Below are 26,834 nucleotides of genomic sequence, written 5' to 3'. Positions count from 1 at the left end.
CACTAGGGGGTTGTATTTCATTTTATGCACTTGTTATGACAGGCAGGTATGAGGTTATGTAGGGTCAAGGTTAATTCTGTTCAGGTCTTGCTGATGAGACGGGGCAAACGGTTTTCTGCTGTGCTCAGTCTGGTTAAATATTGTCTTTGTTTAAATGGAAAGATAAACGGGCATTGCAAAGGAAATAAATAGGGCTGGGTATCGTCACTGATTTCTAGAATCAATTCGATTCCGATCACAAGGTCCCGAATCGATTCGATCCACGATTCAATTCGATTAGATTCGATTCAATTTGATTTAAATCTGGAGAATTTTGCCTCAGACAGTCAGAAATATTATAATTCAGATCAGTACATTAACATATTTTTCTATCTATAAAAAGGAAGCTGACACTCGCAAGACTTTATCAAAGGTGTGAGCGTCACAGCAGAGGCCTTTGTGTCAAAGTAACTGAAGATAAAACACAGAAAAACATGAAGGTGATTTTCCTGGCCTGGGATTTTATAAAAATATTCTGCAGTACATCAAAAACGAAAGAAAACCATTAATCAACATATGAACATTACCTCTGACGTTACAGCTGTTTTATTAGAGACACAGCTGAGCGTTTTGCATTTTGCATAATTTTAAAAAGTTGACATTTGTTCAGAAGCCTGTTGAACGCAGAAATTAGGTTTTCTTTTCAGAAGTAAGAAAAAGGAAAAAAAAAAACAGTGGCCGACAGCGCTGTAAACAACGGTAGACTTGTGCGTAACAAGCAAGCGAATAATGTAGAAAACAGATTTTTAGACGGGAAACTGTTCTTGAAGTACAGAGAGAGAGAGAGCTGTGCATGAAGTGTGGTGGAAGCAAAACAGCAAAAGTCGGAGGGAATCCATGACGATGTTTATGTGAAGCGTAGTTTGGATCTTCTTTTGCTGCTGGTTCGGTCAATATTGTTTGGAGAGAGATCAAACTAACAGCTTTAGAATCAGCGCAAAAAGGGCGTAAACACAAAGCGCGGACCTGCCGACAGATCAGAATCAGCGAGCTGTCGGCATTCAGCCCCGACCGTGTCGTGCCATCGGGTGAGAGAAAGGCGACATCTCACTGATTCTGATCCATCGGCGGGTCCACGCTTTGTGTTTACGTCTTTGTGCAGAATCCGTGTTTCTGCTCTCATTTACTGTTTTAGCTGTTTGCTGGTTGTTGAACTGTTGTGAGGTTTAACCTGAGATTCTGGCGTTTCGGGCAAAATAAATTTATATTAAAAAATCGATTCAGGATTTTAATGAATCAATATCACGTTATCCAAGCCAGAATCGATTTTAATTGATAAATCAATTATCAAAACCCACCCCTAGAAATAAATGACTGAATATAAATATCGTGAATATAAATGAAAACAAAGATTTGGCACGGTGAACTGTGACTGAGTGCACGTAAAAGCAACGCCTACTAACAAACAAGTAGCAACCAGTAGCATCAAAATATAGGATTTACTCGCTACAACAGCGATATTTAACTTTTATCATGTACGTCTGATTTTTTTCTTTCTTTTTTTTTTTATATTTTAAAGTTCAAAAAGTTTTTCCAAAAAAAAAAAAAAAAAGTTCATAAATTCCAGGAAAACTACCACTTTTTATGGGAGTTTCTCTGTGTTGAGGTACTTGGATTCACTTCATTTCATGACTGCTGTCCTGTGCACAAGTTCTCTTTAGAGCTGCATCACTGTTTTCCAGCAGCTGCAACATGTGTTAAATTTAAATTCACCTCAAGCATTGAAAGCGGGGTTTAAGCCCACAGGAATGCCTGTAAACTGTTGCAGCAGTCGCCCGACCCTGGTGTTTACTGGTTTTATTGAGGTTCTGGTGGTCTTCATTCTCATGAAGGGAGCCAGCCAGACAGCTCATTCAGAGGCTGCAGTGATGTCAGCTGCATGCTGGTCTCCCAGGTCTCTTGGGTGTTTGTTCACGAGAATGTGGGGTGAATGCTTTTTTTGCCATCTTTTACACACACACACACACACAGTCTTGTTTTCATCGCTTCACAGGCTGCTGTACAGTCTTTCACTCTGTTCCCTAAATTTAAGTCTTATCCAGAGTTTGTCCCAGTAAGGGAGACGGGAATTCCCCACATTGTTTGTGTAAACTTGTATCTCGCAAGATTAGTAATACTGTTACACACAAGATGAGTTGACATCAGGAGACTGTAACCACATTAATTTTCTACCTAAACATCAGTACCCACCCACAACATGAGTTGTACACAGAATAATGAGAAGAACACACAAAGCTGTGTTGATGCTGACATGCCCTAACCCTCAGTCAAGCTCAATTAGTGGAAGTTTTGTCAGAACAAACAATGAATCTCCACAATGTGACTGTATAAACAGGAGTAAGGCTCTGAAGGCTCTTGCTCTTTATCATTTGTGTCCTTTTTCTTTCCTTGTTTTTAATCATCCTTTGTCCAAAATGTACAAATTGTTCTTTAAAGTCTTGGAATGCATTGTGTGTGTGTGTGTGTGTGTGTGTGTGTGTGTGTGTGTGTGTGTGTGTGTGTGTGTGTGTGTGTGTGTGTGCGCGCGCGCACAAACGGCGTGTAGCCAAACCCCTCTGAACAGTTGCTCTTTGTGGACACAGGAAGTATGGTGATAGCCGCATGGATTTCCAGCCAGGACTTTAGGAAAAATGGCACAAGACTCCGCCATTCACAAACTCTCCAGCTCTCTCTGCTCACTTCACACCTCTGATGGCTCACAAATGGATAAAATGAAAACAGAAAGGATCTCTTCCCCTTAAGGCTTTAGAGTCGTAAGGGGAAAGGTGTTTATTTGATGGTAGATCATGGAAGGTGATTGATGGAGCCGGTGGTCACATGTCATTTTCAGACGTCATAAAAGTTGGATTGATTTATGAATAATCAATAAATGGTTTGTGTGTCAAAGTCTTCGGATGTGTCATTCAACTCTGAGCGCAGGTTTGAAAACTGAGCAGATGATGTCTGTGTGTGCAGGTAGCCGTCCGACAGTCCAGTATGTGTCCTCGCTGTCTGAGTTGCCTCAGGCCCTACAGCCATACTACACCCAAGGCTACCTCTTGGCTGCACTTCACCCCATCATCCTGTCTGTGGGTCGGACTCGCTCGCTTCCCTTCAGCCTGCTCTACCGCGCCATCCTGGCCCGTCCTAGACCCAGGTACGCCAGTCCTAGTCCAACGTCATCAAATTTATCTTAAAACTGGCCTATTATTGATTTTTTTTTTCTTGTATGTCATGGTCAAAGAAAGCTTTTGCCATGATGTTGTCTAGTAGGTATATGAAAGATAAATGAAGTCAGCTGCATATTTAATGCAGATTGCTGATAGGAGGTCTGACTTGCGTGCTAGCAGAGAGAGGAGACGGTGTTTTGGTTTGACTACTGTTCAGTTTCTGTTGGCTAAAATTCACCTGACAACAGGGATCTCTCAGCAGCCAGTGAGGATGGAGTATGTCTGATCTCTCAAGCCTACTGGGCTCTGCTGAGGGACCCAAGGGGGCGACAAAACCACCACAAAGAGATATAAAACCCACTGCCAGGAAGGTCAAAACCACAATACCCACACAACAGTCGCAAAGGGACCCAGAATCACCATACACAGCTGAAACAACCGCAAACAGAATAAACATGACTTGACTACAAAGAGAAATAAAACCTCCAAGACTAAACATGACTACCATTCGGAAAAAAACTACAAAGAAACTAAACATGAAACCGAGAAACATAAAACAGCCACCAAGGAAGCCAAACTAACCAGAAGAGTCTAAAAATGATTACCAGCAACACAAAACAACCACGAACAGACTAAATACCAGGAGACTAAAATCAACCACAGAGGAAATAAACATGATTATTAGCAACATGACGGTAAAGTTGCACAAATCAACCAATACGAGGCACGAACATTTTCGCACTTTTCTCTCTTGTTTAAACACTCTCAAAGTTCAAACCTTCGTAGAAAAATAAGTCCAGTATTATAGAATGAAACCAAAGATCAAACCCTGTTTTCAGGTCCACAACATGGGAATAGAGCAGCTGCCAGAGAATTCAACATTAATGAATCAATGGTACAGAAGTGGAGGAAGCAAGTAGAATGGTAACTTCTACCTTCCTTTGGCATGTCCAGAAGTCCCAGTTTATGTGCAATGGTTAGCATCTTCTTCTGCCTTTTAGGTGCTACCGCAGGAGCCTTTGACGGTGCAAAACGCTTCATCGACATTGTTGTTTGTTGGAGAGAAAACTTAAAAAGTGCAGCACTTCAGAGTCACACTGTAGCGATCTAAGATTTATGTAAATTTGACAAGCTGAACGCATTCTGTACTGTACAGGAGACACAGCACGAGGTTAATTGACAATGGTCTACAGCTGATCGGGACACAGAACACAATGTGCTGTAAAACAAAACAAAAAACAAAATGCAAAATTGCACCAAAAAAATCTGCGAATCAGTGAGGCCGCAAAAGGTGAACCACATTATAGCGAGGGACCACTGTATTGCCGTGTTTTCCGCACTATAAGACACACTTAAAATCCTTTAATTTTGTCAAAAATTGACAGTGCGCCTTATAATCCGGTGCACCTATGTATGAATTCTGGTTGTGCTTACTGACCTCGAACCGATTTTATGTGGTACACGACGCTCAAAAATCTGTCAAAAATGTTTTAGTCCGTTACTGAAGTTGGGCTAGCTGGTATATAAGGATGTGCTACGTGATCGTAGCGACAAAGCTATGTTAGCATAACATTAGCACAGTGAAGCTGGAGGATGAACGCTAACTTTTTTCCACTCGAGAACAACTGAGATAATCCATCCACAATACGAGGTTAGTCATTAATATACTGCAACAACATGGGAATAGAGCAGCTGGAGAGAATTCAACATTAATGAATCAATGGTACGGAAGTGGAGGAAGCAAGAAGAATGAGTTGAGTAAAGTTTGACTTATCTGACTGCTTTGTTTCACTTAATGTGCCTTATGGTCCGAAAAATACATAGGTTTGTGGAGCGTTGTGTTGTTTTTTTTCTGTTAGTTGTGTGGGGGGATTTTTTCCTGCAGACTGTGGTGTTATGCTCGTATCGAGTCGCTGTCTCCTCATACTGATGAGAACAAAGTGAAACGTTTACCTTCATGTTGAAACGGTGCTACAACGGTCTGTGCGTACTCTTATCACTACAGTAGCAGCAGCCTGCTGAGCATGTAAATGATTTATTTGTTTGTGTCTGCAGCTCTGTGACAGCTGGACTCTGCTGAACAAGTCTCCCTGGGGTCTAACACTTATCTTTGTTATGTGATTTCAGTAAGCAGACAGCATCCATGTATCACAGCGTGCCGGTGCTGAGGGTGGAGGAGTGGCCTTTACCTGGAGACTCGCTGACGGCTGACACTGTCAGAGCACTCATCGATAGGGTCAGCCATCTTTACCGGTGCATTAGTCAGATCAAAGTATCAAAGAAGGGATTTTTAGTATATATGTTACGATCAAGACATCCTCAATGGATTCAAGATAAATGAGTGGTCAATGTATGATAAAAGCAATAAATAAATACTTTTAATGGCTGAAAAATGTTTGAAAGCAATGTTGGAAAATGCATTCACCTCATCTAAACTTCTTAATCTGTATTTATCTTTGCTGTAGGTGAACAGCAGTGCACGGGGAGGGGTTCGATTCATTGGCTCCGTCCTCCAGCAGGTGAGTGGGATCACCAATGGCCGGGTGCACAGTCCAAAGAGGGCCTGTCGCTCGCCTCCACGTACACCTCCTGAAACACTGCCTGGAGACAGAGAGCTGGATGACAACACCTACAGTCCCGGTAAGACAAGATATTCATGTGGGGACTTTCTGACTGGTTGTGTGACCTCAGGTTCACATCCATGGTGACAATAATGGTGTTATGTGTTAGACTGTCAAATGGTCGAGAAGATTTCACCCTTGAACCTTGTATTTTATGTTATTTTTTTAAGAAAAATGGTAAAATGAGTCATACTTTTGCTCCTTCTCCTTCCAGATTTGAGGTTGCTGGTCTTCTTCCACTCATGGGCTCCTGGCTGTGCTCCTCTGGACTCTCTGGGCTGTCAGTACCACCAGGGGGCACTCTCCATGCGTGTTTCCAGGAAAGGCCACGTGGTCAGTGCTCTGGAGGCTGATTGGTTGGAGCTGACTGCCGCCTACTATCGCAAAGGCTGGTCTCTGGTAGACTCCTTTGTTTACTGGGACACACCTAAAGGTTGGTCTGATGGTGGATGTTAAACAAGCACGGAGCGGTGCATGTATGTTTGTCCTCTGCAGGCTTGAGCACTTAAAAACATTAGTCATGATTCCAAAACTAAAAGACTGAAGAAACCTCAGCTGTCCGGTGACAACAGGTATTGTTCAAACAGTTTGAAAATGGTCTAAAACCCATTCAGATTCAGAACCAACACCAACTTTCAAAGTCATTGCAAAATCTCATCCAGACCAAAGCCAAGTTTGAAACAAGCCAAAAGTCAGGTTCAAAACCAAGTTTCAAACCATTCTACTATGCCCCAAACTAGGGCTGGGCGATATACCGAGTTTTTAAAAAATATCGATATATTTTCATACAAGATATAAGATGTGACAATATCCTTGATATAGTCTATGTTACGTTATAATTATACTTGTGGAGCCACAAGTTTGCCTCTCTTTCGTCCACTTTTGTCTCTACGCAACGTTACTCGGCCTCGCCTCTCCTTCACTGAATACAACTCCCCCTCGCCCATAGCTTCACCTGCAGGCAGCGACCAGATGGACACGGCAAATCTCCGTTAGCGAGTTGTGGGGCTGGACGGCGTCAACGTGTTAGCGAGCTAACCACGCTAACGACATGCAGCCCACAGGGGCTGCACGGCCTAAAATCCTTTCATTTTCTCAAAAATCGACAGCGCACCTTATGTATGAATTCTGGTTGTGCTTACTGACCGCGAACCGATTTTAGGTGACGGCAATCTGTCAAAAATGTTTTACGACTTTGGTAAGCTACGGAGCTGCAGCGCTTGATGGATTGTCGGAGCATTGCGGCTACTGTAGTCTGGAGCCTCGCGGAGTGATACGTACTGTGCTTCGACGTAATATTACTGTATTGTGTGTGTATAAGGGCCATAAATGGCACATGTTCGGAGACATGGTTACAAAGAGGATTTCAAACTCAAGGCTGTCAGTCATGCAGTAGAAGTTGGGAACAGAGCAGCTGTGAAATCTGTCTTTGTTATTATGCTCAGCGTCTGTTAGTTTACATTTTGACTGCACAATTATGAGCTTTTTGTTATGCACAAAAACAACATCGTTTTCTTTTATTTATGGAGCATGATTGTTTAATAAATGCTGATAATTTATTTTTGAGTAATTTCTTCATGTAAATCTATGCTGTATGTAAATAAAAATGCCTGTGTGACATCTGGGACACAGTGTGACTAAGAACTCTTTTTGTTCTTAACTTATGGCTTTAAAAAAATATCGAGATATATATCTTATATCGCCACCCAGCTAAAAAATATCGAGATATGAATTTTGGGTCAAATCGCCCAGCCCTACCCCAAACCAGAGCCACAGCTAGAAGCCAATCCAAGTCTAAACCAAGTCAAAGATTAGGTATAAAAACATTCCACATCCTTGTCCAAAACAAGTGTAGCAATTTGTTTAACATCACAGCCCAATACAAGTTATAAGATGGTCCAAAACCAAGTTCAGACCCAATCTTAAACTTTACACAGCTTTGTGTATGTATACACAATACACACACACACGTGTGGGTGTGTGTGTGTGTGTGTGTGTGTTGTGTACTTATTGTTGTGATTGACATTGCTGTGCTTGAGTCACCATCTAACGTAACTTGTATGTGTCTGCGCGTTTGCATGGCCAATAAACACGATTGTGATTCTAACGTCCAGCCCAACAACACTGTAAAATGGGCCCAAAGTCAGAACCTGTTCCAAATGTTTAACTAGTCTGACGTCAGCTTGAAATCCACAAATGAAACCAGAGTTGTCAAAAAAATGTTAAAAAGACTAAAACAAGTTTGAAATGTGTCACACTGATCTAAAGCCACCTGTGTCACGTTGTAAGTGGACTGATTCTTGTATAGAGCTTTTCTGCTCTCCCAGAGTACTCAAAGCTTTCTGTACAACATGCCACAGGCATCCATTCTTCTATGCTTTTAAGTGCTTACTAACCACATTCACACACATTCATACTCCGATGGATGCATCGGAGAGCAACTTGGGGTTATGCAGACTAGGAAGAGCACAGGATCGAACCACCAACCTTCCGATCAGTAGATGACTTGCTCTACCCCCCGTTGTCCAAAACGCTGGAACAACGAGCCTCCCAATAACCTTGAATAAGTCCAAGTGAAGCTGCAGAGCTGTGCTCTGCAGATGAACAGGAAGCGAGGTCGCCAAAGTCGGGAAGACTGCTCCAAATATAGATGCAGTGGGAGAAAGGAACCAAAACAGGAAGTGACTTTTTTGTGTTTATGTCAGTCTTTGGTTTTTGGGTTTTTTATGAGATAGAAATGGATCGCATATGTTTTTCATGTGTTTCATTTTGGCCACAGTTTATTTTGTGCAAACTCGAGTCATACTTTCTAGTCTTTTATGAATTTATTTTAAGTCGTTTTACTGCGTGCATAGAATCAGATAACTTGGGTTTGTTATCCTTCTTCCTAATGAATCGGGGAGCATTAGGCAGCTCGCTGATGGTGCAGGGTGATGGAGAGGTTTGTACAGACGGACTACAACACGAACCCTCCGCGCTGCTGTCCTCTCACACATGAACACGTGGGAACTCTCAACCTATTTCTAATAACTGGGTCATTATCAACCCAGCGACGCTCTCATTTCCCCAGCAGCTGAAACTTGGCTAGCTGCAGCGGTGTGAATCATGTATGTGCTGCCAGACAAGGTCAAGAATCTGGTAAATGTTTGATTGTTGTTCTGTACGTTTTCATAGCAGCATTTAGTTGTTTGCTCTTTTTAGCTGTGAAACTGCACAGTTAGACCACTTGATTCACAAAGCTGACTTGCGTAATGTCATCCAGCGCCCTCTGAGCAGTTTGAGTTCCACAACTGTGACTTTATCAATAAGAACCATGCCACACAAAAATATGAAGATGAATTTTTCTGTTTTCACCACAAAAACGTGACCGTGTGTCTTCCAAACAGACGTTTGTGTCACTGCCACTGTTTGTGTGTTTCAGGCGAGCCGGTGCCTCGATCGCTGGAGGGATTGTTCGTGTACGAGGAGAGAAGCACGTCTCCTCCTGCCAATGACACAATTGTTGTCGAGCAGTGGACCGTCATCGAGGTCAGTGAGATTTTTGGAGAGATGTTTGTGGAACAGAGATGTTTTATCCACTCTTTAAGAGCAAGCTTAGGTTAAACTGTGAGGCTTAAACAAGACAAAAAAAAGTTCTTTTTGAACATTAGTAGCTTTTAACACAGTTTGAGATAAAAAATGACCCGTATGTGTACGTGTGGTTAACATTGTGAGCACCTGGGACAGAATTAGAAAGTCAAATAGACGGTTTGAAGAGTTTGAAGCTGGTCGGCTGGTGAGGCATCTGGTTTTTTTTATACCTTCATACCTCCTCACATTATACACCATATGACAGTATTTATCTAATCAATAGAAATCATTGTAGTGATGGATTGGCTGACTCGATAATTCCACGTTGTTACTTTTGCTGTCTGTCTTTACAAATATTCGTTTGGTAAACTTATAATGCCATTAATGCACAACTCACCGTGTAGTTACACCAGGGATCGGTTAAGAGCAAAGCACAGAGCCACAAAACATATTTAGGCATGAAAGTGAAGAAAAAGCATCACAGCAAATCCGGTCTGGAAACTGAAATCAACTTTTGTTAAATTCTGTAGTTTCTTCCACTGATTTCATTTTTATTCCATAGGTTAGTAACTGGTTAAATAAAATCGTTTCAGGAGCCACAGGTTTGAGACCTTTGCTGTGCTTATTGGTTGAGGACCCTGACATGACACCTTAGAGCAGAGCTGAGGTCCAGTGTGAAGTGTTATACACTTAGGATGTGACTAGAGGCAAAGAATTGTGCGGCTTCTTCCATGTTTGTTGGCTCTAAAATACTCCCAAACACTCTTTGTTTACTAAGCACAATCCAGTCGTTCTTTCACAGCTCTCTGAGCTCAGCTGTCCACTTTATCAGTGTCTCCATGGAGAGAGAAAACCCCCACAGCATTTCTAAACAATATCATTGCCAGCTTTTCATTCCTCAGTATAGACCAATCATCATAACTACATCGCATTTCCAAGGAACTCCTGAGAGACCAGATCCTGGCCCCCTAAAGCAGGTGTGCTTTGGAGCAACCGGCTCTCAAAGGCTCCCCTTAATGACCGGCTCTAAAATAATCAAATGTTAACATGGAATCAAGCCAGAAGTGGTGTTTACTGAGACTCACGGCTGGCTCTTAGCCAGAGAGGTTGCTTTTTCTGAGCCCTTCTGTTATATCTGGACACGTTGCTCTCCTGCAGGACTCCAATGTGAAAACAGATTACGGGCCACTCCTCCACACTCTGGCTGAGTTTGGCTGGCTGCTCACGTGCGTGCTGCCCACACCCATCATCCGGCACGACAGGTAGAAGAAGATGCTTTGAAGATGTTTTCTCTCCTGAAACATGTTTTTCAGTTTCATTTCTGACCATGCTCCCGTTGATGTGTGCAGTGACGGGAATCTGGCCACAAAGCATGTTGTATTCCTCCAGAGGCCGGTCAGAGGTGAGACAGCCGGACAGCCGAGGAACCAGGTGAGACCTTTTCCACATTCGCTGTGGCCAAGAAACATGATGAGGCAGCTGAACGTTAAGCAAATGTTTAAATGGTCTTTAATCTGCATCTGGCATCAGCGTTCTCTGTTGGATAGACCTACAAAAGCCTTGTGCAGCAGTGAAAGAGGCGAGCTGGTGAACACGTTGGGATGTTAAGCAACTTCAGTTGCTAATAAGTCTGTCAGGTGCAGGTGGAGACCCGAAACAGAGCTAGAATAGACATCACTGCACTCAGCGATGTCAGTGTTGTGCTCCTGCTTTCCCAAAGTCAGTTTGGTTTACAGTGTGTATGAGGAGGTTGTAAATTCAGACGCCAGCAGGGATGCAAATTTCCCTTTAATTTCCTTACCCATGCCAACATTTCATAATTCCACCTCTCAGCGTAGCTTCCTCACATTAAGCTGAAGAGTTTTTTCTTTGGGATTTTCAAGAAAGCACTTCTAAACATGCTAGTTTTCTTTAGAAAGTATACATTGCTTTTATTTAATGTTGTGACTGGAGAACAGCAGCAGTGTTTAGTGGAAGTAAAGAGCTGACCTGTATTACCAGCATCACCCCGATGAAGATGAATGAAAAATGGCTCTGTTGGATAAGCAGGAATATCCTCTGTGTGGCTAAAGTCCCCCTTGGTGGAGAAAGTCGGTACTACTCGGAGTTCACTGCAGTAGTACTGCAAACTCGTAGGAGGGCAGAAAAACAAAACAGCAGTTACCTGCAAACTATTCCAGGTGTAGTTTTCATGAAGCTGCTTTATTTATTCCAGTCGCCAGTCTGCAGAGCCGCCCTCAAGAAAATCTGTCTTTAGATTTTTATTTTAAATCGTAGTCCATCTGTGTCATTTCATGGTCTGTTATGGGTTCTGACTGGTGTCCCTCTCTGTCTCCAGTCTGTGTCCAGTCACTCTGTGAGTCGGGCAGCCAGCAGCCCCGACCCTCCAGACACCCTTGCTCTGCCTGCGGGAGGCATCGGGGGATTCCCAGTGTTCGGAGGAGGGTACCCCAGCTCCCTATCCCACATGGAGGAAGGTGGCTTTGAGCAGGACGAGGGGAAAGCTGAGGTCACCTGTATGTAAGCAGGTGGAAGTACCCAAGCAAAGAGATATGAACTGTGGAAGGTTCAGACTATTCACCATCTGACAGAGACTTTAATGTAGAGGAGCTCTGCACTTTGAAAATGTTGTTAACGAAGCCATAACGAGAAAACGGTTGGACTTAGATGTGCAGAGTGATGCACGCCTAATAACAGGTGCTCCCAGTATTATAAAGCACAGGAAATATGTTAATGTTATTGTGAGAACTTGAAGGAGCGGGGCTCTGCTTTCTGCTTACAGTCTGGAGTTATGCTCCTTCACAGCTCAGAAACATACTGAAGCAGGAAGAAATCTAGTTTAGTTTATAGTTATTTAGAAAGAGTACAAAAAGTGATGTGGAACTATAACTAAACATAATAGGAAAAAGTCACAGGCAGTTTGGGTTAAAAGGGCCTACTTGTTCTTACTTCAGCCCTCTAAAATCCATGTTTCCTGAGAAAGTTCATGAATGTCAGCTTTAGATTTATATATCAGTGAGACAACATCCTTCAGTCAAGTAATCAGTTGTCAGTAATAAATGTATTCCAGAAACTGTGGAAGGAAAAAGAAAGTAGCACATTCCAGACTTTGACATATGACCGGTGACCTCAGCTTGAAGTGTGTGGATGTAGCTGCTCGGTGCGGCTGCCATCGTCCTGTGTGATCACTGTGTGGTGTCAGTGGCTCTATTAGGTTTAATATCGTACACGATGGAGCTCGATCAGTAAAAATTTGACTTGTTCTTTCATAACTGGTTTAAAGCCCCAGCTGTGTGCGCTTTCTGCTGGCGTGTGTGTATAACTGACTTTCAGTCAGAAAAGCAGCAGAAGTTCAGCGTCTGGACTCGGAGTTCTTTTCTCTCTTTGCTAATGTGCTGCTCATAAAAATCGACGAGGAAGACTCCTGGAGCCTCGAGGAAGATGCCGGGGTGGTGGAGGTGTTGCGCTAAAACGTGGCGATGCAGGGCAGCAGCTCTGACGTGTGAAAGGAGGAGATGGGAGCATTTGGAGTTTAAAGGTGAACTGGAAGTGTCTGTCAGGTGTGTGACGTGAGGAGAGTGAGGGATGTTGGTGTGCGTGACACAGGGCAACTGGAGCACCACTTCAGTGTGTAGCTCTTATGCTGTGATGAAGGCTCTGTGCTGAAAACATACCAGGTATAAATGGTGGGCGTGGCTTCTTTGTCTGAAAAGTGAAGCAGACACACAAGTGCCTTAAACCTGCACTCTTTCTAATGGCCACCAGGGGGTGATACCAAAGGTTGCAGGTCCTATACAAGTCTATGAGGAAACAGCCCCCTGCTTGGACCTCTATAAACACCAGTTCAGTGACGTATTTTGGATCATACTGATGAAAACGCTCCGCTTTGTAAAGTTTGGTCACTCCAAGTGTCAGAGAGGACGACTCATACAGTCGGTGAGCACATGGTCTGAGTCAGAGCTACACCCACAGCTCATTACATCCAAGTTCTGATGATGAGATCATCACACAGTTTACATGTTTTGGAATACATTTATCTGATATTTAGCTCTCCACTGAAGTTTTGTTTCTATTGTCACATATGATGTTTCACAATTGTTTTGTAGTTTCACCAGGTAACCACACAAAAAGAGAAAAGTCACTGAACTACTTGAGCCACCGTACGGATATGTAGTTAACCTATATACCTCCCCAGTACATGATGAAAGCGAGGTGCCTGAAACAGTATATTTGTATAGAAAAGCCTATTTCTCTGAGATGTTACAGCTTTTTCAGCTATTACTCTGGAAGTCATTCATACAGCTCATCGTGTTTAAAAGTATTATTTTTCCTCCTTCATTTTAAAGGTACTGCTAATATTCCTGCTGCTTTCCAGACATTCAGTGTTACACACATCCTAAATGGATGGAGGGCTCTTTTTCTGCTGTTGTGCATGTGTGTGTATAAGTATATTAGATGATAAGTGTATTTGTCTCATTTATATAAAACATTTCTAAAGCTGAGCTTTGAAATAGAAGCGATCGATGTTGTTTGCAGTCTGTGATGCACAAATACAAGAAATGTGAGTTAAATGCCACAAACATGAATTTCTAACAGGTGCCATGTTGTGTGAATAGTATCAAAATGTTTTTAAAAAAAGACCCTGGAAACTAATTTTTCGAAGGGAGATTTGAGATTTCAGGATGAGGGAGAGCTTCCATGCCAATTCCTGATTAAACTATTGTTTGTTCTGGGATTTTATAAAGGGAAGTTACTTTATAATAGGACACAATTGGGACAAAAATATGGAGTGACCTTATGAATCAGGAATGACTTTTAAGCGGACCTGTTCTTCTCATTTTCAGATTTGATCTTGGACTGGTTTCAACAGTCACATTGCACTATTCCCAGTGAACCGTTCTTATTAGCGCTGATCTTCAGTTCATCCCGTCTGAAGCCACTTTTAGCTTCCTTTAAGCCAACTTTATTACGATTGGCTGCCCTTCGTTAAGCGTTTACAGGTGGGTGGGGCTTCTGTGTTTGCAGCCTGAGGGGGCTTTATTAGAGCAAACAGTAGAAATGGCCAACGTGTACATACCCTGAACTCATTATGTTAATGTTTGCTTTGTTTAATGAGCTCGATGATCAGAACAGTGCGTCAGGAAATGAGGAAAGCAGAGCAGGTCTCCTTAAAGATCAACTTTCAGGTTAATCTGAGGACTTTTATAAATAAGGTGCTGTTTTAGTTTGAATGGAAATGTATTAAATGGGTGTTCACTGTCAGTATTAATATTCTAGCTTTTCCCTTTTCCGAGAGTTGTACATTTCCCTTCCTTTATCGTGGCTGTTATTTTTTATTAAACAGTATTTCCCATGTCTGACTCACTGATTAACCACACGACCACACACGTCTGAATAATAGTCTTTTTGTTTTTATTAACAGACATGAAAATGTCAACAGTAACAAAAAATTTTTTTAGTCCAATAAAAAAAAATAAAGTGGGTTGGATCAGGCTCCTCCCACAAAATAACTTAATGAGGGAGAGGGTAAAAGAAGGTTGTGCTCCGACATGTAAATGTGGCCGATGTTCTCTCCTTCCTGGATGACTTATCGAATGCTTAAAGCAGCCAAACGTTGCCCACTGCTGCAGGAGATGAGAACATCAGGCACACTGGACACAGTATTATGAAGTGGGGACATGTCACGATGCAGGATCAGAGTTAGCCAAACAGCCTTCCTATACACGTCAAAGGCCGAAGAGACTATCTGACTGCTAGTACACATACAGAGCTAAGAGATTACGGTTTTCTTTGTTCACTACCACACGAACCGCACACCTACATTGTGTTTTAATAGCATTATTAAGTCAGCCGGCTAATTTAGTGATCCATCTCATGGGACACCCCCAAATCAGACTGGTAGGCAATACAAGCAAAAAGAACAGAAGCAGTCAGGAGAAAAGTGCACAGAAAACATGAGTGAATTTAAACGGGGAGGAGTGGCAGAGGGTTTATATACACAGAAGGAGGGAGAGCTGTCAGTGTGGGCCTTTCTCAACAATACAGGTCACCATAGTTACAGAGGCTTTCTGCAAATCCAGCTGCCTGAGGAAGATTAGCCTGCGATGTCCAGAGCGAGAGGCAGCGTGGTGTCACGGCTCCATCGCTGCTGAGGATGGATGAATACCTGCAAGAACTGCTTCGTGTTCTATGCTCAGTACAAGGTGTTATAACGTAGACAGTCAAAGTGTGTGGGAACTAAAAAGGGCTCCAAACGTTAAAACGTTAGCCAACCATACAAAACACTGACTGCAAGCTTTAAAGCTGCTGCATATTTCCTTCAAATCTGAAGAATGCTCCTCTAATCAGGAACTGCTGGAGGGTAAAACCTTTCACACTGCAGTTCCCCCATCAGTATTTAAGCTTTCATGGTTAATGCTGTTAAAGTTGTCCTTATTTACACGGTATTTATGATTCCTTTATTTCTTATCTAAAATAAGATTATAGGTGCTCATGTGTGCTAAAAAACAAAAAATTTATCCCTTTATTCTAAATATAGTGAAGATAAATCTGAGATGGGCTATACTGGTGGGCGAGTGAAGTAAAGAGGCACAGAGGGTCATTAAATTCAAGTACAGCCACAATTGATCTAAATGAGTGTTTTCATCTGCTGGAAAACTAAATGCCTCCAGCGTGCTGGGAAGCAGCCACGGAGCCGTGAGCACACAAGCTGGATCCTGTGGACATGCGGGATTATGAACAGGGTTTCCCTACAGGAGAAGTGAGAGCAGGGCTGTACCCCCAACCTCTGAGTGGAAATAGAAAAAATAATTGTGTCCTGCAGGCATGACTGAACTCTGCTCCTGGTCATCTTTACCCTTACATCCTTTTAGAGATACAGGTGACTGGGGAGGAGGGACATGGACAGTGTTACTAGACGGGAGCCTCAATACACTGGTGTGTGTGTGTGTGTGTGTGTGTGTGTGTAATGAATGAGTCTCCTCTGTAATGTAGAAATATGTTTACATGTGTCTCCCTTATGGTGGCAGCAGCAGGAGCTGTCTCTTAGGCTTCGCTCTCCCCAGCTGAAGAGGTGTTCTGCACTTCCTCCTCCAGGATGGGAACGATCAGGTTGTCCTTGGACATCAGGTTGTACTTCATCACGAAGCGTGTGAACCGGTGACACAGGAACGTTTCATTCTGCACACAGACATATGTAGCAATGATCACAGTAGCCAGTGTGTTACCAGTTCAGTGTTCTATAAGAGGCTGGAAACAGACCACGAGACTCCACTGCTGGAAATGTTTTATTCTAAAGCTGAACGGTGAGAGGCATTTGTGTGTTTCTACTTTATGGATTCAGAACACACTCCTGTCCTATGATCACGTTCCTCTTACTTTCTGAGAAATAAGCATATATGAACCTTAATCCTCATGATGGCAGAGAACAAAGCATGCTGCCATTTAGGGCTGGGCGGTATAAACTGTACACGGTAGAAGTTTGGTCCGTTTACAGCATCCTGCCATGCAATTGCATTTGTCCCTAACCATCAGGAACCCTCACGTTAACTTTTATTGAGTGGAAAAAAGTTAGCGTTCATCCTCCAGCTTCACTGTGCTAATGCTATGCTAACATAGCTCTGACGCTACGATCACGTAGCACATCATTATATACCAGCTAGCCCAACTTCAGTAACCCTACAAATGTCACTGCTGTTTAGTTTTCTGTCTTCATTTATGTTGGAAGTGATAGCAGAGCTGTACATTTGAATTTTTTCAGAAATCTCTGTCAGAACATGCCATATCATGTTTAGGTGGAAGCTAGAGAGCTAACTTCCTGATAACTTTTAACTCTACTCTAACTAAATTTAATAAATCCTGTTTTCATGGACGTCTGGATGTTAAACTTAATTGTTGCACCTGGTAAAGCAGCAATGCTGATCATTTTATTAAAGATGAAAGAAACAGTTTTTAACTCTCAGTGATGCCGCAGTGTTCGTTTGACTTTGGGACCTGAAGTAGACGTAGTTTTGGACCCAGATTACTCCGAGAGGCTCCTGACTACGGTAGCCGTAATGCTCCACCAATCCATCAAGCTGTGTGGCTTCATAGCTTACCAAAGTCAGACTAAAACATTTTTGACAGATTTCTGCACGCCATGTACCACATAAAATCGGTTTGCGGTCAGTAAGCACAACCAGAATTCATACATAAGGTGCACTGTCGATTTTTGAGGAAATGAAAGGATTTGTAACTGCGCCTTATAGTGTGTAAAATACTTTATACAGAAGACTATATCGCGATATGTTGTTACCACACATGCTTCAAAGTATACCATGATATGGATTTTAGGCCATATCGCCCAGCCCTACTGCCATTGCTGCTGAATTCACTTCAAACACTTCATAAATAAATAAAGAATAATCAAACAGCTTATCACAAGTGATTTCTTTCTCTTTTTTTAACGACACTTGAACCTAACATTAGCTAGCATAATGTTAGCTTATAACCAGCTGTTCAGCTGGCTACAGCAGGGTCTCATGTTTCATCTTCTGACAAAAACTGTAACAATATTGTAATAAATAGACATGTTTATGTACATTTTCTTATGTTGGAGCCGTGACTTGAGTTCAGGAGATAAGGTGGAAATAAGGGAGGACACAGCAGTGGTGTGATTTGGACATGTCGACAAATAATTGAAAAGAAAAACTCAAAATAACCCTCCTTGGATGGGATGCCCTGCTGATGGTAACTAGTTGACACATCATTCAAATTCCTCTTTCCTTAGACATTATGGACTTGTATAAATAGTCTTTTGTTAAGCTATTGTGAACAAACTGCTTAGATCCCACGCAGCAGCTAGCTGGCTAACGTTAACGTGCTTGCTCACCAGTGTCACCATTAAAAGGCTAAAAGTTTGATTTGATGCACTGACGTGGAGTCTGTGTGTAGTTTGCTGCCACCGAGCACAGTGGAGGTAAAGCACTGTGATTGTTCGTAAGCATCATTTAGATTTCTGCAGAGAACTGATCCACAGTTTATTGTGTGAAGTCACTCAAAGATGGGGAATGCCTCACTTTTTCTATGTTTTGTTACAATCAATTTAGCAATTGAAATGGAAATGAAATGGGGAAAAATTAACTTGAACAGAGCACATTTACTTAAAACCAATGATGAACACACTAAAAATACAAGAGAGACTATAACAGTCTTTATGACCTCTTCAAGTTTGATTTCTGTAACAGCAAAAAGAAAAAACAAATCCATATACCAGGAAGGAAAAAATAAAATCACATTTTAGAATTTCTAGCTTGACAGCAACAACCAGAGAGCGATGGGAAGCAAAGGTTGTAAACGCCTACCTCATACTTGTCAAATATCTGGCGATGATGGAAGTAAGCATGAGAGAATATCCTATAGATGCGACGACAAACAGAGCCCAGCTTGGCCACTGATGACTCCTTGATGCTCACCCTGTAGACACAAACCAGTGGTGATTTAGCTTGTGCACTGGGAGCATCACAGCATGGGTTTCCATAGCTGAGCAGCTGCTGGTGAAATGTATAGGTGCCCCATTACTTTCTCCATACAAATCCAACCTCATCTAAGGCATTGTAATAAATGTGCTTTAGCCTGTCTACAGTGTGCGCACATGAAAGCCACTTTACAACCCACTACCACCCCACCTCCAACACTTTATTCCGTCTCTCATGTAATCAAGTCATGTCTGTGGTGGCTGATGCCTGTCAAACAGCAATTTAAAGTAATACAGTTGTGCATAACTTTTAATAAAATACACACCTGTGGTATGAATTTGAAAAATCCTACATCCCCCCCTCGTTCTCAAGTTGTCACATTCACAAGGGTTTTTAGAGAACTTGACCTCTGACCTTTAGATCGAGGTCACATTTTTTAAATCATCTGAGATTTTTTAGTAGAAGCACCTATTGGAGTCAATTTGAAGCTTGAAGAGTACTTTTGGAGCTTGGATACTGAAATCGGATGCCTGCTGAAAATGATGCCTCAAGAGTATTAAGAGTGAACAGAAACAGTCTGGTTATTCAGCTTAGCAGCTAAACAATGACCTGAAATTGATTTGATACTATTCTATAAATTATAGCTGCTTAATGGAAAACGACTGACCTGCTGGGGAAGTATTTGTTGCTATTAAGAAGGCAGGCAGCTCCGTCCAGCGTGTGCCTGGTGTAATCGATGGCAGGGCACTGTGGAAGCAGCAGCATCACAAAACAAACACAAACCCATCAATGTGAGAGCAGCTGCTTGAAAAGCTTGAGTGACAGCTGGAAGCTTTGACTCACTTCTTTGGGTGTCTTGTGGGCAGCACATAAAAAGATCCACTGCTCCGTGGCTGTCATCTGGGTGCAGGTGTCTGGATGGCACTCACTCTGCAGGCAGAAACACCAAAATCACTGCAGCTAACAGTCTCTTACTAAACCAACTACTTGATATTCCTGAACCGTTCTGCACTAGAGAGAAATATTCCTGGTTTACAAAGAGTAGCAAGCCTACATGCTGCTGACTTATGTGTCAATGACCATTTTTGCAGACTGCACTATTTTTTTTAAACCTTAAATGAGACCTGATTCGGGATCTATAGAGGATTAAGGCGAATTTCTAGGGGCGAAAGAATGCTCAAACCCCAAAATAACCAAAGGAAGTTTGTGGTGATTTAGTGTACTCACCTGCAGTTTCACAGCTAGCCCGTTGAGCTCCAGGCAGAACTGCCTACAAAAGGATCCAATGAAAGCAGAGTTAAAACAAAATATCCTCTGATCACATGATTTTTTCTTCTGCAGCCAGGTTTTAGCCCAACTGTGAGCACAAGATTTAAGCAAGTAGCGATCGCCTATACTTCACTTTCTTTTTATCTGAAAGCTCCTCATATCTGAACAAAGAACTGGTTCAAAGAATCTCTAGAAACGGCACTGGTCTACATATTCAACTTAATTTAATAATTTCTTCAGAGATGTTACTAAAAACTGATTGCACGCAGTAGAAATAAGCACAGGACTGAACACAGAACTAATGAAGCCTGCAAAACATTTCATGTTTTAGAAACAAAAAGTACAGTATATATTTGCTATACTGTGTAGGAGCTGCCAGAATATAAAAGGACATTTTATAAATGCTTGTCTGCAGCTCTGATCCTGTTTAGAAATATGTGCCCCAAGACTTCTTACCTGAGGTGCTCATACTTCCACACGCCCTCATCCTGACCCTCAGGAGGTTCCAGGATTTTGTCGATATTGGAGCAGTCTGATCGGATGTTCTGCTGAATATACTGACACAGAGAAAACACACACATTAGTACAGACTCTCACTTACAGTCCAGTCTGACTTTCATCACCTGACACATGATGAACACACAGTGAATGTGTTCATACATCACGAAAGGCCAATGACAATGCGAACAGTGCCGCACCAAACCAATAATGTGTTTGGAATAAAGTCAGAGCCGCACCAGGTAGGCTGACACACACAGCAGAGAGCAGCACATGTGTAAATGTTTGGGCTACTGTCAGCCACACCGGTACGTTAGGAGTGAGTCAGATGGAAAAAAAGAAAATAACAACAGAAATGTTGAGAAAAACTTGAGTGACAACATTATTAAAAACAAGATGTCACAACAAGCACAGCTCATAATCCAAAGCTCACAGTGCTAACCCTACTGCTTAAAAGAAGGCACAGAGGAATTTGGAGAGATTTTGGTTACTTAAAGTCAGAAAAAGCAGCAAACACTGCAAACTGTCTCAAATTCAAATTCAAATTCAAATTTTATTCAAATTCAAATTCAAATTTTATTTGTCACGTACACAGTCATACACAGTACGATATGTAGTGAAATGCTTGGACAACTGCTCGTGACCTAAAGAAAACAAAAAAGGAAAAGGCTATGAATAAGATAGGAAATAAATATGAAAAATTAAAAAGGGTAAATTTAACTAGGAAGGAATAGAATATAAATTAAGGTTAAAAATGAAATAACTGTACAACACAAATTAGAATGAAGGGTAAATTTAACTGGGAAGAATAAGATAAAGATAAATATATAAATTAAAGTTGAAAATAAAATAACTGTACAACAAAATACACAATATAGAACTATATAAGAATGTATGAAGAAATCTAAATATAAATAAATATATACACAATAACAGCAGCTGTACAAGTATTAACCGGAAATGAAGAATATAGTGACCAGTGTTGTGCAAAACCAAAGTCCAGAAAGTCCAGTGTGTGTGTAAGAACTGTATGTGTGGGTCAGTACTGTGTGGTGGTGTGATTGAGAGACCGTATCGCCTGCGGGAAGAAGCTCCTCCTCATTCTCTCTGTGTTGGTCTTCAGGGAGCGGAATCGCTTTCCTGACCTCAACAGAGAGAACAGTCTGTTGTTGGGATGGCTGAGGTCCTTCACGATCTTCCTGGCCTTGGTCCAGCACCGCCTGCTGTAGATTGAGTGCAGGTCAGGGAGCTCGGAGCGGATGGTGCGCTCAGCTGACCGCACAACCCTCTGTAGAGCTCGTCTGTCCTGCATGGTGCTGTTCCCGAACCAGGTTAAGATGTTTCCCGCCAGGATGCTCTCTATGGTGCACGAGTAAAAGTTCCTGAGCACCTTGGAGGGCAGTTGGAAGTCTCTCAAGCGTCTGAGGTGGTAGAGACGCTGTCGGGCCTTTTTCACCACGGTGTTGATGTGACAGGACCATGACAGGTCCTGCGTGATGTGAACTCCGAGGTATTTGAAGCTGTCCACTCTCTCCACTGGGCACTCGTTGATGACGGGGGTCTGGTAGTTCCTCTCCTGCTTAGTGCTGAAGTCCACTATCAGCTCCTTTGTCTTACTGACGTTTAGAAGGAGGTTGTTCCTCTGGCACCAGTTCTCCAGATTCCTAATCTCCTTCAGGTAGGCCGTCTCGTTGTTATCAGAGATCAGGCCCACCACGACGGTGTCGTCAGCAAACTTGATGATGGTGGTGGAGCTGGTAGTGGCCACACAGTCATATGTGTACAAAGAGTACAGCAGGGGGCTCAGAACACACCCCTGGGGGGCTCCAGTGCTGAGAGTGGTGGAGGCTGAGACATGTCCGCCCATCCTTACTGCCTGTGGTCTGCCAGTTAGGAAGTTGGAGATCCACTGACACATAGATGAGCTGAGTCCCAGATGCTCCAGCTTGGTGGTGAGTGTGGAGGGAATTATGGTGTTAAATGCAGAGCTGTAGTCTATGAAGAGCATTTTAACATAATTCCCCCTTCTAGTGTCCAAGTGAGTGAGTGATGTGTGGAGGAGATGAGAGATGGCATCGTCTGTGGAACGATTTGGACGGTAAGCGAACTGTAGTGGGTCCAGTGTGTCTGGTAGTGAAGAAATGATGAAGTCTCTGACCAGGCGTTCAAAGCACTTCATCACTACTGAGGTGAGGGCTACAGGGCGATAGTCATTGAGAGAAGCAGGGTGGGGTTTCTTCGGGACAGGAACAATGATGGACTCTTTGAAGCATGTGGGGATCACCGACTGAGATAAAGAGATGTTGAATATCTCAGTGAACACAGGAGCTAGCTGGTATGCGCAGTCTCTTAGGATACGACCTGGGATGCCGTCTGGTCCTGCTGCTTTCCTGGTGTTCACTCTCTTGAAGGCTCTCCTTACTTCATGCTCGGAGATGACGAGCACGTTTCCGGTGCTGGCAGTATCTTCCTGTCTGCAGCCGTTAGCGCCGCTAACACTAGCATTGTTGGAGACCTTAGCTGCAGCCTCGAAGCGAGCATAGAAAGTGTTCAGCTCGTCTGCCAGAGTCACGGCCACGTTCGTCATACCGGTTGTTGGTGCTTTATAGTCCGTTATTGTCCTTAGTCCCCGCCACAGGCTCCTAGAGTCACTCTGTTGGAGTTGTGACTCTAGTTTCCTCCCGTAGCGCTGCTTCGCCTCTTTCACCGCCCTCCGCACGTTATATGACGCGGCTTTGTACGGGTCCATGTCCCCCGTCATGAGTCCCGTGTTGTAGGCAGCGGTGCGGGATCTCAGAGCGTCGCGGATGGTTTTATCCACCCACGGCTTCTGGTTGGGAAACGTTGTGATAGTCTTTGTCTCCACGGTATCATCCGCTAGTTTCCCGATGAATCCCACAACCGCTTCCGTAAACACGTTGACGTCATCGTCGGAGCTGTTTCTGAACATGCCCCAGTCTGCGTCATCGAGTGCGTCCTGTAACGCGGCCACCGATTGATCCGTCCAGCGCGCGACCTTCCTCTGAACCGGAACTTCCTGTTTCAGCCTTTGTTTGTATTTTGGCATGAGGAAGATGGCGGCGTGATCAGATTTGCCAAACGGGGGGCGGGATTGTGCCTTGTAGCCGTCCTTGACCGTAGTGTAGCAGTGGTCCAGTGTCCTTTCACCCCTGGTGGGGCAGGTGATGTGTTGATAAAAGTTCGGCGCTGCGCGTTTGAGGTTGGCGCTATTAAAGTCCCCCGTCACAATAAGCGCAGCGTCCCGGTGTTGTGTCTGGTGCTGTGTGAGTGCCTCATGCAGCTCGCATAAGGCGGTGACCGTGTCCGCTTGTGGTGGAATATAAACGGCACTTACAATGACCGATGTAAATTCCCGAGGTAGATAAAAAGGACGACACATGATGGACAGTAGTTCCAGATTTGGTGTGCAGGAGCGTGTGAGAGGAACAACGTTCGCACTGTTGCACCAGTTGTTGTTCACCATTAAACACACGCCGCCTCCCCTTGACTTCCCCGAGTCCCGTGTCCTGTCCATGCGGTGAACCGAGAAGAACTCGGCCGGCTGGATGGCGTGGTCCGGCACCGCTGGGTTCAGCCATGTCTCGGTGAAGCAGAGGAGATTGCAGTCCCGAATGTCTCTCTGGAACTTTATCCTGGCCCTGAGGTCGTCAAGCTTGTTCTCCAGTGACTGGACGTTGGCGAGCAGGATGCTAGGCAGAGGTGTGCGGTGTGCACGAGCTCTCAGCCTGTTCCTGACGCCGGCTCGCTTCCCTCTAGGCCGCCGCCGCTTCCCTTTGTTCTCCCTCGAGATCTCACTCGGCCAGCTCGGATCCGGAGTTAAAAACTTCGAATTGTGAGTACATTGTATACCAATAGAAACAAGAGTGTCACTGTCATACCTAATGTACCCAATGGTGATGATTTTGCCGATTTAGAAACGCTGAAAACTAACTTAAAAAACAAAGACAAAGAAAAAGTGGTCGGAGCAGTCGTGACGGCAGCCGACCTCACCGGCGCCATCAAAATCATGTTCCGACAAAGGCATGTAAAGACAACACATGATGCCTGCAAGCACAGTCAAAAATGTCAAATTTAACCGGCTGATTAAAGTCACTGACCCTCAGTTCAATGTTTTTCTGTGTCAGGACTTCATCCAGTTTCACCTAGAGAGCTCTTTGGTTAAAAGTTTGGTTTTAAATTCTACTATACATATAAACTCACTTCACTAGGTTGAGTGTGAAATCCCCCCACAGTTTTTTAAACCTTTAACAACATTTACACTGACCGAATATAGAGCTCAGGATTGTGACATCACTAATGTAATGCATAATGGGATTGTTTTTCAAGCAAGTTCGAGTTGATAATGGAATATATAAACGTTTTAAAACATTTAAAACGTTTTAAAATGACAAAACAGCACATGTGACTAGAATGGAAACCCTTTTCCAGACAGGAAGCAGCAACAAGGAGCTTGGCTTGGGTAGCAGTTGGAAGAAGGAAACGTATCACCTTCAACAACATTTTGAAAAATATGTTAGTGTGATCACAGGAATTTCATACCACAAAGTTATAATTACACTATATTTAACTGTTGTGGTTACATGCTGTAGGGCTGTTGCTATGCTACACACCCTAGGTGTGTCAGTTATCTGGGTTGTAGCTACCTGGCAGCATAGCTGGAATCAAAGAAAGTCTTCATGCTTTGATTTTGAAAAACAGATTCTGCGATAGTGTGATCGTGGCCGGGCTACGAAAGTGAACACACAGAAGTCAAGGTGGTATCAATGACTGGTATCAGTGGAGAACAAAAAAAAGCTCCTGCAGCTGGTGCTACACCACAGCACAAAATGTTGCAATGACACGACCTGCCATAATAAAAGCCAAAACTGCTATGCATCTGAATGACTCATTCTTCAGACTCACAGTACAGTTTAGTTAAAGTACGTAGTAAACATAAGGTTATTATTACAGTGCAACATTAAATTCATTAGCCCGTTTTCCTCCCTAATGCCTGCTAGGATCTAACTTTGTTTTGTTTATGTGAACAACATGGTGCCTATCAACATGCTTTGCGATTTCCGAGCTCTATGTAGTCAAATTCTTGTCTAATTTGAGCAACTTTAAGCTCAAGCGATAAGACAGCAGCACCAGACAGTCTAAAATTGAGTGGGGAACACACACACACACGAAATGTCAACCCACCTGTTGGACAGCCAGGGTGCTGTCCATCTCCTCAAATGATTCATCTGGCCAGTTGTAGAAATCCTGCACAATGAAGAAGGACAGTATTAGTGTGCACTCAGTGTTTGGAATGTATCGCCAGTTATCCAAAAGCTAGTCTATATAATGTGACTGTCATCTGACGTAAAATGAAAAGAAATTGCCAATCCTGGCAGTTTATAAATCATATATGACACACACGGAGAGGGGGGTAACGGGATGACAAACTGTCGGTGACAGGTGAAGTTTTTCGGAGGGTAAAACGTTAGTACCTAAGTTAACAGCCATAGTTTTCCTACATTACTCTGAGCTCCGAAGGCAGATAGCTAGCTACATAGTTATGTATCGTCTATTGGGATGTGACTATTTCCTGCAAAGCTCCGGCGAAATTAACAATTTTTCTCGGACGCGTGGATCGAGGTATGTGTAAAAATGTATCATCAAACTGGCGAAGGAATTATTCAAGCCGAACACTTATTCAGAACAGGGAAAGCAGGACCAAGAGTCGCTAACATTACTCCAGGAACTAGACGGAGCAACCGCTAATCTTAGCTAGCTGGCTATTTCCAGGTCAGGCCCTTCCTATACGCTGTCTGCGACAAAGTTGTCGCGAAAATGAGGACGATAATGCTGTACAGCATCACAGACGCAGCTTCTCCCAGCCGCGGAGAGGGTTCTTGTACTCATGCTGGAGTGGTTCTACAGACCACAACTCACCTTCGCCTTGGTTCCAGGCCGATTCCTCCTGAGAACTGCAGTACCCTCCGCCATGACCATCTCGACAGAATACCCGGATGTTCGTCAGCCGCGGTGTTGTAGCTGCTGAGCGGATACGGTAACACAAAGAGGCTCAAACTTCATTCTTATGTAAGGAGACCCGTATCAGTGATAGGGCACTCTTCTTTAGCCAATATGCAGGGGGTTCGCATACCTGCAAAGTGCCAATGAGAAGACACAGACCAACCTGACAAACACCAAAAACAGTGTTTAATGTTTTTACAGCTACGCATGAA

General features: G+C 43.2%; 2 protein-coding genes across 2 annotated transcripts in view; one reads left to right on the top strand and one right to left on the bottom strand.

The window, feature by feature from the left end:
* Positions 1 to 16,189, top strand: part of rftn2 (raftlin family member 2) — a 27,878-nt gene extending 11,689 nt beyond the window's left edge. Inside the window, exons 2-9 of the mRNA XM_086265479.1 lie at positions 2,995 to 3,175; positions 5,316 to 5,424; positions 5,654 to 5,828; positions 6,024 to 6,242; positions 9,231 to 9,337; positions 10,538 to 10,641; positions 10,729 to 10,810; positions 11,718 to 16,189. Of these exons, the coding sequence (XP_086121605.1) occupies positions 2,995 to 3,175; positions 5,316 to 5,424; positions 5,654 to 5,828; positions 6,024 to 6,242; positions 9,231 to 9,337; positions 10,538 to 10,641; positions 10,729 to 10,810; positions 11,718 to 11,903 (1,163 nt within the window). The 3' untranslated portion in view covers positions 11,904 to 16,189. The remainder of the gene's footprint in view (positions 1 to 2,994; positions 3,176 to 5,315; positions 5,425 to 5,653; positions 5,829 to 6,023; positions 6,243 to 9,230; positions 9,338 to 10,537; positions 10,642 to 10,728; positions 10,811 to 11,717) is intronic.
* mob4 (MOB family member 4, phocein) lies at positions 14,771 to 26,684 on the bottom strand. Its single transcript, XM_086265481.1, has 8 exons — positions 26,539 to 26,684; positions 25,804 to 25,866; positions 20,560 to 20,660; positions 20,062 to 20,104; positions 19,678 to 19,764; positions 19,502 to 19,581; positions 18,721 to 18,832; positions 14,771 to 16,558 (listed from the first exon to the last, which is right to left on the bottom strand). Exons 1-8 carry the CDS (start codon positions 26,596 to 26,598, stop codon positions 16,424 to 16,426), a joined length of 681 nt encoding a protein of 226 aa, XP_086121607.1. The 5' UTR covers positions 26,599 to 26,684; the 3' UTR covers positions 14,771 to 16,423.
* Positions 26,685 to 26,834: the final 150 nt, after the last annotated feature.

Source organism: Aulonocara sp. 'chitande type north' Nkhata Bay, linkage group LG16 (genome assembly GCF_057382095.1).
Source record: "Aulonocara sp. 'chitande type north' Nkhata Bay isolate Kocher_YH1m ecotype deep benthic linkage group LG16, A_spYH_male_GT1.1, whole genome shotgun sequence".
NCBI classification, from domain to species: Eukaryota; Metazoa; Chordata; class Actinopteri; order Cichliformes; family Cichlidae; genus Aulonocara; species Aulonocara sp. 'chitande type north' Nkhata Bay.
This window is presented reverse-complemented; position numbering and strand designations above follow the sequence as displayed.